Source organism: Myxine glutinosa, chromosome 1 (assembly GCF_964187855.1).
Source record: "Myxine glutinosa chromosome 1, kmMyxGlut1.1, whole genome shotgun sequence".
Classification (NCBI taxonomy): Eukaryota; Metazoa; Chordata; class Myxini; order Myxiniformes; family Myxinidae; genus Myxine; species Myxine glutinosa.
In genome coordinates, this window is record NC_136261.1 from 241,620,532 (window position 1) to 241,641,032 (window position 20,501).

At 38.8% G+C, this 20,501-nt stretch overlaps 1 protein-coding gene across 1 annotated transcript in view; it reads right to left on the minus strand.

The window, feature by feature from the left end:
* Positions 1–20,501, minus strand: part of TXNDC16 (thioredoxin domain containing 16) — a 169,982-nt gene that overhangs the window by 115,036 nt on the left and 34,445 nt on the right. Inside the window, exons 10-13 of the mRNA XM_068129220.2 lie at positions 17,112–17,202; positions 15,156–15,306; positions 13,520–13,686; positions 8,561–8,621 (exon numbers count right to left, since the gene is read on the minus strand). Of these exons, the coding sequence (XP_067985321.2) occupies positions 8,561–8,621; positions 13,520–13,686; positions 15,156–15,306; positions 17,112–17,202 (470 nt within the window). The remainder of the gene's footprint in view (positions 1–8,560; positions 8,622–13,519; positions 13,687–15,155; positions 15,307–17,111; positions 17,203–20,501) is intronic.

The following is a 20,501-nucleotide window of genomic DNA, read 5'->3' on the forward strand; positions in this document are numbered from 1 at the left end:
CTACCTACACTTGGAATTTGGGTGTTCTTCAAGGAAAGCCACGATACCTCTGGCTCATTTTTAAAAAACCAGATGGAGAGGACGGTACTAATAAGAATAATGCGCTGAGTGATAATGCTAAGGTGAAACAACTTCGGGTTTCTCTTGATGGCACATTTTATCCGCGAGATAGATTGGAAATTGATTGGGAAAAAAATGATTATGCGGAAGCCTACAAGTCCTACCAAAAGGTGTGTGAAAGTAATGGTAATAATGATCCTATTTTGGATATGGTTGCGTTTCAAAAACTTTATACAATCTACACAATTGACCTGAGTTCTCAAAAGGAAACTATAAAGTCTAATCGAGTGGATACTTCTCTATACATTGAAAGAGGGGAGAGTGAAGAGGTTAATGCATATTGTTTGCTTTTGGAGGAAACAGAATTACAGATTAATACAGATAATGGTGTTATGATTAATATCACATAGGTTTTTTCTCATAAATAAATGGTTGGGGTATATGTTAATCAAATCAATCTTAATAAATTAACATCTTGTATTCAAAATCAAAAGCCTTGTATTATTAATGTTAATACAATTCAAAGAAAAGGAGCTGTAAGAATTGATGTTTTACTCACACACACACAAGTAAAAACACTAAATGATGTTGGATCACTTAAAATTAAAATGACGAAACCTATGTTAAAGAAATATTCAATAGATGAGTCAAGAGGAGGATTTCTCCCGTTTCTAATTCCTTTATTTGCTGGTTTAAGTGCGGCGGGAGCATTGACTGGTGGTATTTCAGCAGCGGTAAAAACTGCTAACGAAAGGAAGGCACAACTAAAAGCTCAAAAAGAATTGGAAAGACATAACAAGGAGTTGGAGAAACAAATTAGTGGAAGTGGTGTAATTGTAGATTTTGCTCAAAAACTTGAAAGTCTACCTGATAAAGCTAGATTGTTGGTTGGAGATATGCTTTCCTCTATCGCTCAAGCGGGTGTTAAACTAACTAAACGGGGTAATGGATTGTATCTTTCTCATAAATAAATGGATAAATGGTTTAAACAATTTGGAAAGAATACAACGTCAAATATAGAACTAGCTAAGTATTGTAAAACACTAAAAATTGATAATGTGGTTATTTGTATGAGAGATGAATTAATACATATAAATAAGAATACAAAGAATATTATTATGAATTTAGACACACAGAATGGTTCTCATTGGGTTTGTATTCATAATAGTCAGGATAAATATTATTTTGATAGTTATGGTATGCCACCACCTGTTGAAGTAATACAATTCTTACAGAATGGTGTTTATCAAACATTCCAAGTTCAAGAAATTAATTCTAAATGTTGTGGCCAATTATGTTTATATGTATTATTTCAACTCAACAATAATGAAAATTTTTATGATATCATTTTTAATCTAATATAAATGACTTATGTTGGAAAAGATGGTTCTATCTTTGGAAAATCCTCTCAGGATATTGATTTATCAAATTATTATACAAAGGCACAGGCTGAACGACAAAAATATAGTGTAAGTAAAAATATTAATATGAAGAATACTTATAAATTAATCAATTATCCAAACCCTACAGATGCGAATGACTTAATTAGATTAAGTGATTTATCACAATATATATTTTTAAAGAAAACAGCACGTTTTGTGAAAGAAGTAAAATTTACAACCACAACACCTGGTTATACTGACCATACACCTTTCCTCATTGAATTTAACTACCTGCTTACAATTGAATTTTATAAAGAAGGACATTTAGTTAATATGCGAATTAATAAATGGGGGTATGATATGCCTGATTTAGGGTATAATTGGTCTTTTTCAATAAACATAGAAGACCTACATGATTTAAATCAGTCTCGTAAAGAAGAATATTATCCACTTGGTGAGGATAAGGATTTATGTGGAAGTACAATTAGTAAACAACAAATACGTGATTTTAAGAAAAGAAAAATATATGATAGTATAGCGATGGTTCGCATGACAAAGAAGGAAGGTAATGAGATAAGGATAGAAAGCCGAGGAATACAAACCGATTTGGTAGTGGGAAGATGGGGTGGTATTACCTGTCATAATATTAATCTCACATATATTTCTGATACATAAATGGCAGGAAGAAGACTACAAGAGAATTATAATTTTTGTATTCAAGGATACCTACAAGAAAAGGGTGCTCGGTATTACATACCTTATGATTTGGAGCATATACATGGGAATTTTGTCATAAAAAACTGGCCTTATACTGATATTGTTAAACCCACAAATAGAGACTTGTTTAAAATATTAAATAAAAATGAACTTCTCAAAGTTATGAAATATAAAACTCTTTTAGAAATCGTCAACAAATCTTATTGGTATCCTATTATGAGAAAAATAATTATAGATACAAGAATATCTCAAAATCCAGATGAGTATATGTATAATATTCTTTGGGGTTCAAACTCAAGGGTAGCAAGGGATGAGGAAGGAGTTGAAGAAGAGAAGGAGGAAAGAGAGAAAAAGGAGAAGGAGGAAAGGGAGAGGGAGGAGAAGGAGGAGAGGGAGAAAAAGGAGGAGAAGGAGGAGAGGGAGAAAAAGGAGAAGGAGGAAAGGGAGAAAAGGGAGAAGGAGGAAAGGGAGAAAAGGGAGAAAAAGGAGAAGGAGGAGAGGGAGAAAATGGAGGAGGAAGAGAGGGAGATGGAAATCAGTGAGATTCATAAAAGATTGAGTGTATTAAAGCAAATAAATCAATCTCAACGCACCGAAGAGGAAATTAAAGAATTAACAACTCTTATGAAGATAATAGTTTCAAAAATAAGAACGTCAATGTCTTCAATTTCAGGGAGGAGATTTAAACGAGAAAGTGGTGAAGAAGAAGAAGAAGAAGAAGGAAAAGATTATGTGATTGATGATGTTGGTGTCATTGACTTTAGTTAGTTTTTATTTGTAAATAAATGGAGGAGAGAGTGAAGGCATTCCTTAGGATTCTTTATGTTTTAAAAATAAAGATTGAAATGTATATGTTGAAAACCAAAAAGGTTTTGATACTCTGTCGGAATTTTTCTGATAAATAAATATGAGTTATTGTCTCAAATGTAAAAAGAAAACTAAATCTAAAAATATCTCTTATGTTAAAGCTAAAAATAATAGAGTTTATCAAAAAGGAATATGTCAAGTATGTGGCTCTAAAAAGTGCCAATTCATCTCTCCTAAAAGAGGAGGAGACATACAAAAGTTTCTGTCAGGAAGTAAATTTACAACAACTGGAATTCCAGGGGAATTACACCTTCCAGGGTATTCTTTCTGTGGTCCAGGAACAAACTTGGATAAAAGATTAGATGAGGCTGACAATCCTAAACCTTGGTCTAAACCTACAAATAGGGTTGACGAAGTGTGTATGAAGCATGATATTGCTTATGGGAAAACCACTACGTTGACTGAAAAACATAAAGCCGACAGCGAAATGTTGTATAATTTGTCTTTGATACAAAATCCAACGTTGAGAGAGAAAGTTGATAGGTTTATTGTGAGAAATTTGATAAATGCTAAATTGAAACTTGGTCTTGGTTATTCCTCAAAAAACTATTAGGCTCTAATGATGTCATCAAGACTGAGGAGCTTTTGGCTGAAGAATTACACAAACCTATAATCACAAAGTTTAAAAGAAGGAAGGTTTATTCTAAATACACCGACCACATATGGTCCGCTGATTTAATTGAATTGAATAATGACAGGGGATACAGGTATGCTTTAACCGTTATTGATTTGAGGAGTAGATTTGCCTGGGTTGTCCCTTTAAAAAATAAAAGGGGTGATACTTTAATGTTAGCCTTTAAGCTAATATTTGATCGGGATAAAAGGAAACCAAAGAAGTTATGGACTGATGAGGGAACAGAGTTCTATAACAAAATATTCATGAAATTTCTTAAGGGGAAGGGTATTAAATTATACAGCACCTTTAATGAAGGAAAGGCAGTTGTTATTGAGCGTTTTAATCGTACTTTGAAAGAGAAATTATATAAAAAATTCACAGAACTCGGTTCTCAAAAATGGGTGTATTTAATTCAGGATATTGTAGATGATTACAACAATACAGTTCATTCATCAACAAAATCAAAACCATCAGAAACATTTACAAAATTAGAATATGAAAAGGAGATTAATTTGAGAAAGCCCAAGTTCAAAGTTGGTGATATGGTAAGGATATACAAATGGAAAAGCCATTTTGAGAAAGGTTATACACAAAAATGGACTCGTGAATTATTTAAAATCGTTGATGTAATGGCTACAAACCCTTGGACTTACAAATTAAATGATTTAAATGGAGAAGAAATCTTGGGTTCATTTTACTCGCAAGAATTACAAAAAACACAAGTAAGCAGATAATACCCTTGAAAATAATAAATAAATTAAAAAAATGTAATGGGGATACGTTTTTAAATCTGTGAACCACAAACACAGAATCCCTCAACTTTTCAGTTGGGGCTTAACTTTTGTTTGTGTGTACAATGGGGATACGTTTTTAAACCTGTGAACCCCAAACACAGAATCCCTCAACTTTTCAGTTGGGGCTTAACTTTTGTGTGTGTATAATGGGGATACGTTTTTAAACCTGTGAACCCCAAACACAGAATCCCTCAACTTTTCAGTTGGGGCTTAACTTTTGTATGTGTATAATGGGGATACGTTTTTAAATCTGTGAACCCCAAACACAGAATCCCTCAACTTTTCAGTTGGGGCTTAACTTTTGTGTGTGTGTATGTGTGAGTGAGTCATAATAATATACAAACCCTAACCCAACCCCATCCCTAACCCAAACCCATCCCTAACCCAACCCATCCCTAACCCAACCCCATCCCTAACCCAACCCCATCCCCAACCCAACCCCATCCCTAACCCAACCCCATCCCTAACCCAACCCCATCCCTAACCCAACCCCATCCCCAACCCAACCCCATCCCTAACCCAACCCCATCCCTAACCCAACCCCATCCCTAACCCAACCCCATCCCTAACCCAACCCCAACCCTAACCCTCACATTCAAAATCCCAACCCTAACCCAACCCCATCCCTAACCCAATCCCAACCCTAACCCTCACATTCAAAATCCCAACCCTAACCCAACCCCATCCCTAACCCAACTCCATCCCTAACCCAACCTAATCCCTAACCCTCACATTCAAAATCCCACCCTAACCCTAACATAATCTTTTTTTTTCTTCTTTTTTAAAAATACGTATTTCTTTTTTTTTCTTCTTTTTTTAAATACGTATTTCATTTTTATTTTTTTTCCTCTTCCTCCAATTCTGTCTTTCAAGGCTTTCAAGTTTGAAGAAGTAGAAATGGGAAGAAAGAATTTTCCAGCATTTTCTTCCTCGAACTTTCTTGATATTGCTTAAATCAAGCGTCATTAAACAAAGAACATTGTTCATTGCTTTAGAATGCAAAGAGTCTCCAAGATGTACCCCACAGGTAGAGTCTCCAAAATAAAACCAACTTTCCAAGTTCCCAAGGTATAACCACAATCCTGTTGAGTCTCCAAGATAGGTATCACATTCCGAGTTATCAAAACAAAACCCCCATTCAGAGTCTCCAAAACGAAACCAGTTTTCAAAGTCTCCAAGGTAAAACTCTTTTCCTAATTTTATGAAATTTAGTGAGTCTCCAAGGTAGGCTCCACAGTTAGAACCATCTAGGCAGACCTCATAATTAGTTTTTCCCAAATTTAGTGAGTCTCCAAGGTAGGCTCCACAGTTAGAACCATCTAGGCAAACCTCATAATTTGTTTTTCCCAAATTTAGTGAGTCTCCAAGGTAGGCTCCACAGTTAGAACCATCTAGGCAGACCTCATAATTAGTTTTTCCCAAATTTAGTGAGTCTCCAAGGTAGGCTCCACAGTTAGAACCATCTAGGCAAACCTCATAATTTGTTTTTCCCAAATTTAGTGAGTCTCCAAGGTAGGCTCCACAGTTAGAACCATCTAGGCAGACCTCATAATTTGTTTTTCCCAAATTTAGTGAGTCTCCAAGGTAGGCTCCACAGTTAGAACCATCTAGGCAAACCTCATAATTTGTTTTTCCCAAATTTAGTGAGTCTCCAAGGTATAACTCTTTGGCTGGGTCATCAAGGTAGAACTCGTTCAGTGGGTTTTGTTTTGATAACTCACAATAAGTATCATCATGGTAGAACTCTTTTTCAGGATTTTGTGGATCTCCAAGGTATAACTCTTTGGCTGGGTCATCAAGGTAGAACTCGTTCTGTGGGTCTTGGTTGTTCAAAAGATCTTCAAACAAAAAAATAACTTTATCCCAAGTTGTGTTAAAAGTAGAATTTTCATTTCGTAGCTCAGATACAATTTCCTCCATCGACAAGAGGTTCGAGTCCAGTTCATCAATCTGAAGGTTGAGCGCTACACAGGTAGTAGGACTCCAAGGAATAGCAAAGTTATCCCATTCCATTTCGGCATAGGAGTCCATTCTCAAGTGAAGCAGAAAGCGTGTTTGAAAAAGCCTGTGTGGTCGGTGCCTTTTATAAGAAGGGCTGGGTGTGTGTCATTTCCTGTGGAAATTCCCTGGGCGTGTCTTAACTGGAAATGATGTGATGGGAATTCCCTGAAAATGATGTTATGTATTACCTGGAAATGATACAATGCTGAAGAGTTTATAAAGTGGGTGGGACTTAGCAAAAGTGGGCGGAGCTTAGCAAAAGTGGGCGGGGTATAGCAAAAAGTGGGCGTGGCTTAACAAAAAGTGGGTGTGGCTTAGTAAAAGGTGGGCGTGGCTTACCAAAAAGTGGGCGGGGTTTTTCCAAAAAGTGGACGGAGCTTAACAAAAGGTGGGCAGAGCCTACCAAAAAGTGTGTGGCACTGGAGGCGCTCAAATAAGAACATTGAGGGAGGTTTACCATTTTATCTTAGCTCAGTTAAAATATCTTAATAAAGAACCAAACTCAAACATATTTTTTGTTAATATATTAGATGGTGAAGAGAGTGGCAAGAGAATTAAATTATTTCCCACGCATAAACAAATATTTGTAGGGTCGTTGTTTGAGTGGGTTATATTCACCAGTTGATATTAAGAGTAAAAGGTTAAAAGGTCCATAAGGTCAGAAGGATCACAGGTGTTTAAGTGGTCTAATGAATAAGGATAGCATGTCAAAAGGTTAGAAGGTTCGTAAAGAACAGGGTGAGAGAAATATAGGTGTTTAGGGTCAATGAGGGAGGGAAAGAATTAATATGGAAGTGAATGGGTCAAAGATTAATCTGCCAGATGATATGTAGAAGAAGGATGATAGGTCTATAAGAGAAAACAAATATTTGTAGTGTTTGAGTGGTCTAATGAACAACATTAAGGATAGGTACTACAGACAAAAGGTTCATAAAGATGAGGGTGGGAGAAATAGAGGTGTTTATGATTTTTGAAAAAGACAAGGGGGTAAATGACATTAGATAGGGATTTCCCATGTTAAACGGAGGTGTCCCAGAAGCAACATTATTACACTACTTATGGATTATGAGCCCAAATGTTAAGTATGATTAACGTGATGTTTCGAACATCCAAATCGAAGTATTAACAGTGGAATGACAGCGAATGGGAACTGATGAATCTTACTATAATTCACCTAATGTCTGTCTGTCCGTCTGTTCCCAGGTACCGCAAAAACGACTCAACCGATCACAACGAAATTTTGGGTGGGTAATCCTGGGACCCCCTGGAATAAATAGGCTATATTGTTTTTCCAATTATTTTTCAATTTTCAAATTTTTCCAATTTCCAATTTTTCCAATTTTCCAATTTTTCCAATTTTTTCCAAACACGATGGAATAATATTTACTGACAGGAACAGGGATGTGGCTTTTCTTGAAATTCTACAAATACTGTTTAGATTTTGATGATTTGCGTGTGATATAATTATTTAACGGATGTTTATATGAATCGTTTAAAATAAAAAAAGCCTTCAATTTCTGATATTTTGCCTTTTCATTTGGGCCTCCAAATTGAAGCCCCGCCCATAAGGAGGGTACCGTTGCTAGTTACAGTAATACATTGTTTCCATCTGATGGAGAAAACTGGGTTTGCATGGAGTCTTTCACCTCAGGCCATGGCTGTGAATGTAGCATCCCAAAGGGTAAAAGGTGGCGGAGGAGGTATAATGATTTTGGGATCATTTTGGAATAGGAATTGAATCCCTTGGTTGTAAGAAAAGAAATGATGAATGCATCATTGGAACATTTTGGACAACATTGCATGACCGGCTTTGATGCAATGCTACAGGGAGGGTCTTTACTTCCAAAAGCATGAGAATGAATCTTGCCATTACGCTGTGTGCTGCAAATTTGTTTCAGGACAACATCATTGAAAATGCACAGTAGTCAGCTGAGAGGCCAGGTTTCAACCCAATGACATCACTTTGGGGCAAGGAGTGTGCACTGTATGCAGATTTTACTGTATAATTTTGCATCCATGGTAAAATACTACATCCCATGAGTACACATGATCTTTATTACTACAGAATGTTGTACAATCAGTACGGATTCATATCAAGACTGGCACAGGATGAGGACACTGACCTTTTTTCCACCACGGTACGCAACATTTGCATTACTTGGCACCTTCACACCAGCTTCATCACTGCAGGTAAGAACAGTTTAATTGACAAATAATTTATCTCACTATTAAGTTATTAAACTCTATATCCCAACATCATGAAAGTAGAATTCGATATATAATGTAAAGCTTTCACAACAACAACAACAACATGCATTTTAAGGCCATTTTCCCTGCTAGAGCGGGGGTTAGCCGCTAGGTTAATGTAAAGCTTTCACCCACAACATTATTGCTTCTTGTCCACACTAATCAAAGTATTAGTCAAACATCAAATTACACTTGATTTTACAAACCACACTAATCAAAAACATTCGCAGCAACATTGTGGAAAGTTGTGGACAAATTACACAATTTTTCACAACCTCATTTGATAACAGATTGCTCTTCGGCATTATCATGTGCTGGGTCTCAGAAGTATTATTCTTCTCCTCCTCTTCCCTTTATAAGGAGTGAGGTCCAATGGCACCAAGTTTCTGCCCTGCCTTGAATCCTCCACTTCCCTCTGTCCTCAGCCAACTCTCTCCACTCTCCAACCACCAACCTTAGTGACATCCCTCCTCACACAATCCTCCAATCTCTACCATGGTCTCAATCTCTTCCTCCTACCTTGCTCCCTAAATCTATTCACTCTCTTTGCCATTCACTCCGTAGCCAATCTTAGCTGGCATTTCACCAATCTCCCGTCAAGCTCATCTTCTCAGCAATCTCCTCCCTCAATTCATCCATTCTCCTTCTATCCACCCTCTTCACTTCCGCAATCCTCCTGACCTAGTTGTTCTCACAAACCTGCAGCCTCTGTTGTGGTCTCTGTCAGTGCCACCGTTTCCAGTCCGTAAAGGTAGGCCGGCGTTTCATTACACGTGCTTCCAAGTAACCCAATTAACCTACAATGTAATGTAACGTAATATAATTAACTTGTAATAACTGTCCATAAGTAATTTTGTGTCACAGCAATCATGAGGCATAACAACTGAGAGATAAGGCCTTGCAATTGTTACTATAAATCGACTCAACAAAAGCTCAACATTTTCTCCATGGATGCACATGGAATGAAATATGGAGACAGTGCATTGATAAAAATAAACTAGAAAAAGAGCAATCAGAGATTGCAGACCCTCGCCAGGGTGTATTTTCAGTGGTTTTTAAGGCGTTTGTGTCAAAACAAATATGGCGTCCGAACCACTGAACGATGACGTCATCATTATTATTTTTTTCTCCACCAATTTATGCCTACATGACGCTCAAGAAATTTCATCTTGATCGGATGAAGTTTTGTACTTGTCGAATTATGACATCATAATAGAGGCACCTATGACATCATGATTAACATATTTTATTCCACATGGAGAGTTATTTACAATGAGCCATGTCTCAATTTTTTCTATTCAGCATTTTCAGAGATATAGAGGTGCAAAGTTTTTTGGTTTTTCCAAGACGGCGGCCGAACCACGTGACCTATGACGTCATAATTATCATTAAAAAAGTATACAGGTGGAGTTGCACCTATGGTAAAAAAATTCCTGTCGATCGGACCAACGGTTGCAGAGAAAATCATATTTATTCTGTGCGGACAAACAAGCAGACAAACAGACAAATGGACTCAAATGCAATACCCTCTCCTCAGGCGAGGGTAACAAATTAATTTATTACTGTACATCTACTTACAATAACTTCAAAATAGTATACATCCAATTGTTAAACAATCAATAATTCATTATCAGATTATTTTTCAATACTAGATTAGTTATCCACAAAGAGACCTTCAATCCTTTACTTCGATAAATATCCAATAATGAAGAAATTAAACGTTTCTCTAAACCTCTGCACAGAGAAATATAAACCGACAACACAAAATACATATTGATGAACACATTACACGTCAACCAAACAGGCTGACTATAGCTTCAACTACAACTCACTAACAACACTGACATGAGGGAAAGGGAAAGTTATATCTGACAGGTTTTGTGATGAAATGCAGAAATGAGCCTGCTCCTGGCTAGTGTTACGTGTTCCTCCCCGACCTTCTGGTTTTGGTATACCCCCGAACCCTGAGAGGAGTCACGGCAGAAAGAATAGTTATTCAGCTTCAAAATCAATCACAAATGAAACCATCCATGAAACAATCAAATCAATAAGGAAACCACACCAATGGTTGTCAAAGAACAAATAATATATTACAAGCACACAAGAAGAACCATACAACAATGGTGGCAATCAACCATTCAATCAAGATCTTAAGATGGTAACCTAGCTCAAACTCACGGCACCTCCAGGAACTAAAACAGAGCTCTTCTCAATGTCTCTAGAACACAATGGTGCTCCTGGCGAAGAGGCGAGGAGGCGGGTAGGAGATGTAGGCAAGGCGGGGACCGTCACGTGGTCCCAGCCAACCCCAGTTGGCGGTGGAAAGAGGAATCCCAAAGACGCGATCCAAACGTGCACATACACAGTCATGAACTGCACCGTATTCTTCAAAGGCCGCTGTCGCACACACACATCCTCGGCAAACCACCGGAGGGCGGGACCAGCGGACGCAGCTAAACGAGGTTCCGCGAAGGACGCGCGAGGTCCCCGAAATGGCAGGTGGCTCTTCCTCGAGCCACAGCCTCCAGGCGAAGATTCTCCAGAATCTCACACCTTTACCTGGCTTCGCAGGCTTTTCCACAACTCCAGCGATAACACCAATCGCACGAGATTCCTTTCAAGGACTCAAAGTTCACTTGCCATGTACGCTCGACCACGCTAGGTACGGAGCTTTTACAAAACGCCTCGTTTCACCTCTGCATCACGCGCTCTTCTTCTTCGCTCGACCTCTTCCAGTGCACTATCCGATTTCCGGTATCATTTTTATCATGATCGCTTTTAAACCTTTTAATCACAATAACCATTTCCTTTAAACCACAATAACCATCATACTTGGAACCAACAATAATAATAATAACAATAATCGCCGTTTCCTTCCAACCCCGATAAGAATAATAATACATAACCAGCAATGTTACAAGTGGATGAAAACCACAACCACGGAAGGGCCAAATCCGTAACACTAGGGATCATGGGACCCAGACAAAACAAGTACAAGATGCCAAGAACACCCCACTCTTGCCTCGCAGTTGTGCAAACCAGTGCTTCATGCGGCAATCCTCCCTTTCCCCTTCCCCTATCCCCAATTTTGTAGCTTTGTTGGTGCCGATGCCAGTCAATTGTCTGATGGTTGATGCAGCAAGTCTTTTGTAAAATAATTGACCAATCAGAAATCACCAGCTATCGAAAAGGTGTGGTTCCCCCATGTTTGGTTTCCAGTAGTTCATATATTCCACCAACTCCTCATGTCAACTTTCCCCAACCTGTCCATATTTATTTATTATCATAGAAATGTATGGCAGAAGATGTGCAGCATCTATAAATCTGCATCTTACATTGAGATGTCAATTTATTTATCCAGTCAGTGTTAGATGAGACCTGCAGGTGAGTCAGTGGCATCTGTCTCCCAAAGTTCAAAATTAACCATCGACCCATGGCCTCAAAACAATGGTTGTCGCTTTGAAAAATAATATTTCAACACCTGATCAAAAACCAGTTGAAGTTAAGGTCGTATAAAGTGCAATTGCCAGTGGCATAGCTCTATATTTTAATGTATTGGTGGTAAGATTCAGTAAAATGACAAAACAGGCAAGATAAAAATATGTTACAATCTCACAAAGCAAAGACAAGAAGCAAATTCTACAAAGTATTTGACTTCTGTTTCCAGGTCTGAGCAGCCCTCCACTAGACCCCTCAAAGCTTCCCACTCACCCCACCTTCTCCCATCTCCCCCATTGCCCTACCCTCTCTGACCCTTCACCCTACCCTCTCCTATCTTGTCCCTCACCCTACCCCTCTCAGATTCCGCCTCATCCTGTCCCCTCTCAGCTCCCCCTCCTTGCCCCTCCACTCCAAGCTCCCCTCCATCCTGCATACTCCCAGCCGACACCCAGACCAGCCCACTCCCAACTTCTCACCCACTCTGCCACCACTCCTAGTTCCACCACACTCTTTTGACATTCCTGCACCCTGCCAATGGAACACCTGCCTTCCTTGTTCCTTGCTGTGTGGATCTCAAACATAAAAGTATTGTGGTCGAGGCAGGGCAGAAGCTTGGTACCGTTGGTCCTCACCCCTTATAAAGGGAAGAAATGGAGAAGAAGAAAAAGAAGAAGAAGAAGAATATAATATTGCCCACCCCTATGCCCTTTCCAAACCCTCATTCTTGTCCTCAACCATTATTTATCCAAGTCTCCCTCTATTTTGGTCCTCATCTCTGCTGTTGGTGCACTTCCTTCTTCTCTTTTTACTGTTCCTTTTATTCTGTTACATCCTGATACATTCTATGTTCTTGCGCTTCCACGAGCCTCGACATTTTATGTAAAAATAAAAATTCCCCTCCCCACCTCCTCCTCAAGCTCATAATATATTGTCTTTGGAGAGATCACCCACTGAAATGATACCTGCCTGGTTTTGCCTTTTTAAGAGGATTTAAATGGCTCTCAGTTTATTCGAATGTAATTAATCTGCTCTTGGTAACAATCAACATTATGAGATAAAGAAAGCGCATTGAACAGTTAGTTGTGTACTTTAAATGTTTGTCAATAACTCTTCATGCAAGTTATCTATTTTTGTCCCTCCAACTAAAGGCATGAGAAAAATGTAGCACAATAGCTCGATATTTAGATGCAAAGTTGCACTTGTTAAATTGAATCGAAAAAAACTCAAGAAAAATAGCATGACATGAAAAATGGACTTATTTTGTTAATTCAACCAAAAGTTAAAGCGGATTTTGAATACATGTGTCCCATATAATGTTAATTAAATTGACCTCAGGTAGTGATTGTGGAGTTTTCTCATTTCCATAATACCATGAGGTTTCCCAAGAAACCCACCAGTGAAGAAGCAAGATTCCGGCTGAACCCAGAAGGGCCCGAGCGAGCTTTGATGCCATCTCCACATCATACTTGTATGTCTCACGGTGAGACAGCAAAAACACCTCTGGAAGATCCAGGGCATGAAACGGTGTCTCACTTTGAGCCGGAGGCTCATGCAGCTCCACCTGGGGACAACCACTTCTGAGTTATATATATTCAATCACCGTGTTTCATGATTTTATTGTATAGCCCCAGTAGTGTTGTTATGAAAGTGGTTGCACATGTCATCTCTCAAGTGCCCATTTAGACCCAAATGTCCAGCCTGGAGTTGACATACTCAGTGAAATAAGATGGTGAGGGTGCCACTTAAATGGATGTTTACTGCTACATTCAACTCATTAGAAAAAGCAAAGGGTGAAGTGTCATCATTGTTATTATTCATTTGTCATTTGTCACTTGTCATTGTTATTATTTTAACATAATTGGTTGCTGACTTTTTGAAATCCCACTGTGTTTCTGTTTAAAAAGAGGTTGACTGGGTAAGTTGTACCAACATGACCACAAAACTATTTTAATCTGTCTGCAATAAAAAAAAATTAAACATTAATACTGTATAGTTAAAGGCTCTTGGTGGAGATTGTGCATGTATAGTGCTCAAACAATAACAAAAACAGCAAATCAGCAATTCCAAAAGAGGAAAAACAAGTACAGATACATTCAAAGTACACCGCCCCCATGCCAAATAAATAGGTATCCTCCAGCACGGCATTGCCGGGGTGCCTTAGGCAATACGACCATGCAGCTCATAGAGACTGAAATCAAAATATCCTTTACAGCCAAATCACTTGGTCATTGGCATGTCCAAATAGCAGCTTCCTAACTCAAAATATGCCTGAGATAATGCCCAGAAGAGAAAGGAAATATACAAGTACTTAATTAATCGATAATAATTAATTAACTCATCAATTAATTGATTAATCAAAAAACAAAAAATACAGGTTTTTGCAAAGTACTCGCTCACTATTGTGCCCAAATTTGAGCTTCCTAGCTCAAAGGATGGCTGAGATATCGCACGGACAAACAAGAAAGAAAACAAGAAAACAAGACAGCAAACAAACAACCAGAGTGAAAACTGAGTACTCCCTATCAGCGTGTGTCATTGCCGAGCCCCCTTCGGTGCCCAGCAATGACGATTTGCAATGCCTGGAGATGGAATAGGAAAGGAGCGGTGTACAACAAGAAACCAGTGAAAACTGAGTACTCCCTATCAGCGTGCGTCATTGCCGAGCCCCCTTCGGTGCCCAGCAATGACGATTTGCAATGCCTGGAGATGGAATAGGAAAGGAGCGGTGTACAACAAGAAACCAGTGAAAACTGAGTACTCCCTATCAGCGTGCGTCATTGCCGAGCCCCCTTCGGTGCCCAGCAATGACGATTTGCAATGCCTGGAGATGGAATAGGAAAGGAGCGGTGTACAACAAGAAACCAGAGTGAAAACTGAGTACTCCCTATCAGCGTGCGTCATTGCCAAGCGCTTTTCGGTGCCCGGCAATGACGTAATGCAGCACCTGGAGATGGCATAGGAAAGAAGCAGTGTACAACAATAAAAGCAAAGCCACCTTGGAGAGCACAGTTGGTGTTCGAAATGACTTACAAATGGTGGTCCAAGGACCAGCTTGAAGAAGCGTAGGAGATTGACGAGTGAGACATTCTGGTGAAACAGCGTGGCTCCACACATTCCCTTCTCCTCGGATTCCTCCTGGCAGTGTAAATACCAGACTTGTGGACCAGGTTGTGGGTCTTCCCTGAGAAAAGTAAACCACAAGGCCAACCTTACTAATGTCTTATTTTCTTGCATTTTGTTCTTGGGTCATATTTTACTCTTTTTCTTTTTGTTTATAGGAGTAAGGCTCATGGAAGAGCAGGGTTTAACTGACAGTGGGACAAACATCAAGGGAATGAAGGAACAAGAAAAGAGGAGAAGGAAGATATGCAAGGAAATACAAGGAATTTTGGCAAAGGAGGCCAGGCCATTTGGCCCGTCATGCATGCAAAGCACCAATTCCAGAAACCATCACTCATCCCCACACAAGCTAAAACAACAACTACAATTCCAATAACAAAAATCGGGCAAATTTCTCATCAATTTATTTGGATTACATACCGGTACATCAAGTAAAACCCTTCTGTATTTATACCCCATTCAGCCTTGAAAACTTGGGCTATAACAGAAATTACTGTACACACAAAAGCCTTCATTTTTTATACAAACTGCTCATCCTTTTATTTGGGTGATGTATATACAATAGATCAGTGCAACCCAGATTACATACATGAAGCAAAAACATGCCTCATTCTAATGATGGGTGAGCCTTCTGTATTTTCACAGCAATCAGCTTTGAAAAGTCAAGCTAAGACCCGAAATTATATACAAACCCATCATTTATTACATAAATTGTTCATTCCTTTATTTTGGCGGTGTATAGGCCACAGATCTCAGCCGCGATCGCTCCCAAAAATAATGTAAATAATCTGGGGTAAACACATGAAGCAAAAACATGCCTCTTGCTTATGTGCATATATAATACATTGTGGTTACTTGGATAATTATTAGATATTGGATAATTATTAGATTAATTACTTGGATAATTAATAGCTTGGATAATTCCAATTGTACTAGACAATGTGCTGAAACCAGAGGCCTGCGGCCTAGGCCTGTGGCCTATGTGCATTCCCAAAATGGCGGCCATATTATTTTTTTTTCAGGCTACAATTGTGGGTGGAGTCGGGCCAGATATCCAACCAATGGGGTGAAGGCAGTCCGTCCACCCATGCATGGGCCAAAAACAAACACGCTTTTATATACCGGTATATTCGATTATATTTAACCAAGTTCACATCAAAATATTCAACCAAGTTCACAACATTCTGAAGAAAAATAATATGTATAAATGTATATGTATTAATTAGCAGCATTAATTAACGGAGTCATTAATTGAGTGATAATAAATGAAATAAAATAACCAAATATTCCAAGATTTACCTACCAAGCTATTATTATCCTGATCACCCTGTGAATTATAAAAATAAATGTTGGAGATAAAATATGTCCTGCAAATATTATCGAGAAATATAAAATTCCAAGGGAAACTCGATCTTGAAATAGGAATCACAGAAAAGCCCAATTACAAAAGGTAGATGCTTATAATACTGACTTGTAAAAAGCGCATTTGGGACTTGGTAGGCATTGCACCTAGGAATACACAATATCAACAAGAGTTTGAAAGGATTGCAAGAGGTATGAAGGATAGGATTAGTGAGCGTATAATTAATTCCGGGCATGTATAGAGGATTATATAAGAGGTGGTGAGCTGTGTGATGGAAGGATCTGAGTGTTTGGAGGAGATTCTAAACACAAAACCCTAAAAACATCCATGTCACATCACAGGAATGTCAAAAAAGAGCCAATAAGAAAGGTTTTGATTTTAACTTCGACTAACAGTTTACTTCAAAGACACAGTTCCGGTTGAGGCCGGAATATGTCATAACCAGTTAGGTTCGACACATGCACTACGGCAGTAAGATTGTGGTCAAGAAGAAGAATACTTACATCAAAACTTTAAGAACGTCAGCATTACAGGAGAGTGCAAAAGTGAACTTGTCACCATAAATGAATGCACCTTCCATGAAAGCCCGGTGCTCTGAAACACAACAAACAACAACAACATGCATTTTAAGGCTCTGAATCACATTGGTGCTCTGAAACACAGAAGAATGAATATTGCTTTAAGACTAGAAAAGGCCAGGATATATAGGAAACTTGCAACAACAAAAAAACAAAATAAAGTGAATCGAGGGGAAACAAGGAAATGTGCCGCAAGGCCAAAGCCACCAATTTTCTCTCCAATGCACTTTCACCAGTAATGATGTAATGGATCATATTCCTTTTATACGTTTTGGCAAACCATCGCAGGCAGTGAGAAAGTACTTTTTGCTAATGTATAGTGAGTCAGACGATCAGGATGATAGGATAGCTTCGAGCTATTGCCTTTGACCTGTCAAGTCTGGGTTTGAATCTCGACCCAGCTATAAACTGTCGTCCTGATGTGTCACAAGCGGGGTGATGGATCATGGCGTCCTGTTTATGGGAATGATGCAAAGCCAGAGGACTTACCTGCCAGCACTGCATGGTAATAGGTTAAAGATCCATCAATGTACTTTTTGTAAAAGTATGTGAATTGTCACCAGCAAATTGAACAAATTACAAATTTCTGCCACAGTTGAACGTCAGGCTTGGCCAGCCAGTCCCAAAAATGTTTGGGCAAATTTCCCCTTCATCCGATCCCACAATGTGGAAATAATTGGCATCATTAAATACGGAGTCGGAAGATCATCGAGCATAAACAATGGATATAGTCAACTGGAAACTTAAAGTATATCCAACACTGTGGGAAGAAAACTCCAGCACACATTTCAAGCATTTTTTATGTTTATTTTTTGTATACATAGTCGAGGCTCGTGGAAGAGCTAGTATTAGTCCTTCGTCAGAAAAAAAGGATAGACCAGTTCCCACAAGAAAGCATTTTTAGATACTGAGAAAGGTCGGTTTCTTCAGACATGCAGCTCTAACCAATTTGTATACGGGATTAAAATAGGCAATTATGTCAATATAATCTTTGACTTCCAAATCTTAAGTTAATAAATTGCCAAACGAGTGTTTCTGATCCAAGTGCATCCCTCAGGATATATTCCCCAAAACCGCAAAAAATGTGTCTTTAAAAAAAAGCCTTTTCATTTCACTCAGCCAAACTGCTTATTAACTCCATCAGGAATAATCATTGTACACCGCTCCTTTCCTATGCCATCTCCAGGCATTGCAAATCGTCATTGCCGGGCACCGAAGGGGGCTCGGCAGTGACGCACGCTGAAAGAGAGTACTCAGTTTTCACTCTGGTTTCTTGTTTGTTTGTTTGTTTTCTTGTTTGTTTTCTTGTTTTCTTGTTTGTTTGTCTGGGCGATATCTCAGCCATCCTTTGAGCGAGGAAGCTGAAATTTTGGCACAGTAGTGAGCAAGTCCTTTGTCAAAAACGGTTTTTTTTTTTTTTGATTAATCAATTAATTGAGGAGTTATTTAATTATTAGCGATTAATTAAGTACTTATTTAATTAATCAAATTTCCTTTCTCTTCTGACCATTAACTCAGGCACCTTTTGAGTTAGGAAGCTGATATTTGGACATGCCAATGACCAGGTGATTTGGCTGCAAAGGATATTTTTGATTTATTAATTAATCAATTAATCGATTAATTATTTAATTATTCGATTAATGTCAAAAAAAAATTTTTTTTTAAAGTTACAGATTCTGATGAAATAGTGGTAGTTTATGTGTTCTCTGACCAAATTGATTAATAATTTAATTTTTTTATGATTATTATTTATTTACTTTCATTATTAATCATTTATTTATTTTCTTTCTCATTTGGCCAATATCTCAGGCACCTTTTGAGCTGGGAAGCTAATATTTGGACATGAGTGACCAAGTGATGTGGCTATCAAGGATATTTTTGATTTATTGATTAATCATTTCATCTATTAATTATTTATTGATTAATCGATTAATTATTTATTGAGTAATCAATTAATTATTTAATTTTTTATAAATGACTTATTTAATTAAATTTCTAAAAGATACATCTTCGGATGAAGCACTAGTGGTTTAGTTATGCGATTAGCCAATTGATTATGAAAATATTTTGTGATAATCTTTTATTGATTTTAATTATACAATTAATCAATCAATTAGTGTGCACCTCTCCCTCCCAATGCAGTCTCAATGAGCTGCACTGCGGTATTGCCGGGCGCCGGAGGCGCCCCGGCAATGCCGCGCTGCAGCATATTTAATTATTTGGCATGGGGCGGTGTACTTTGAATGTATGTGTACTTGTTCTTCTTCTTCATCAAAATCTTTTCTTTTTCTCCTTGAAAAGGTTTTTTTTTCCCCAAAACCCCCTCACTCCTAAATACAAACTATGATAGTTCATCCAACCTCAGCTTTCACTTAGAGCTGAATTTTTCTCCATGCTTCAACCAAAAATATTCTCAACACCACCCCACCCAGGGAGTCTGCACAGGTTATCCAGTCTCGGAATCCTGAGGGTTCATTTTTGCAAAGTCTGTGTGCACATTATAAAATTCCCTTTCACATCCATTCATGGTGTCATACTCTCTATATCAGCACCATCCCTCTCACCTTCATCCTGTCCCCTCTCAACTTCCACCTCATCCTGCTTCCTCGCAGATTCATCCTCCCTCTCCTCTCCTTTACCTCTACCACCCCCCCCCCTCCTCTCACTCCCATCTTTGTCACCCCCCCCCCCCCCCCTGCCCAGCACCCTCTCCTTGCTCCTCCCAACACTCCTACATCCTATCAGCAGCTCTTTCACCCACCCCCCCGCCCTGTGCCTAACGGTGTGAACTTTAAACATCTGGGGCCTCCGTTCCCAACCTGACAGATCTCTCTATCCAGGCCACTGACGATAAACCGGACATCGTCTGTTTCACAGAATCATTCCTCCCACAGGACCCCACAGGAATTCCGCCTCTGACTCCTGAGTGTCTCTGCCTGGCTATTGTCTCCTCTGGTTTGACCGACCTGAACCCCATTCTGACGAAGGAGTTGTGCTGCACGTACAAAAAAAACAACTCAATATCTCACTCTCCATGTACTGCTCTTACACCTCCCAAACCTCAGGTGCATGTCTGGTTGTGACTTTCCCCTCTGCTCCCACCTCATTTTTCTCTGTGTTGTTCCGTCCTCCCAACAATGTCGACTCCATCTACTACTCTGTCTTAGACAACAAGGACTAACATTTAATCACTCATCCCAATTCTCTCTTCCTCATATGTGGTGACTTCAATTATCACCATGCCAATTGTCTGGGTATTGGTACCTCTCTCACCAGCCATGGCACTTCTGTGAAGAACTTCTGTGACTCCATGGT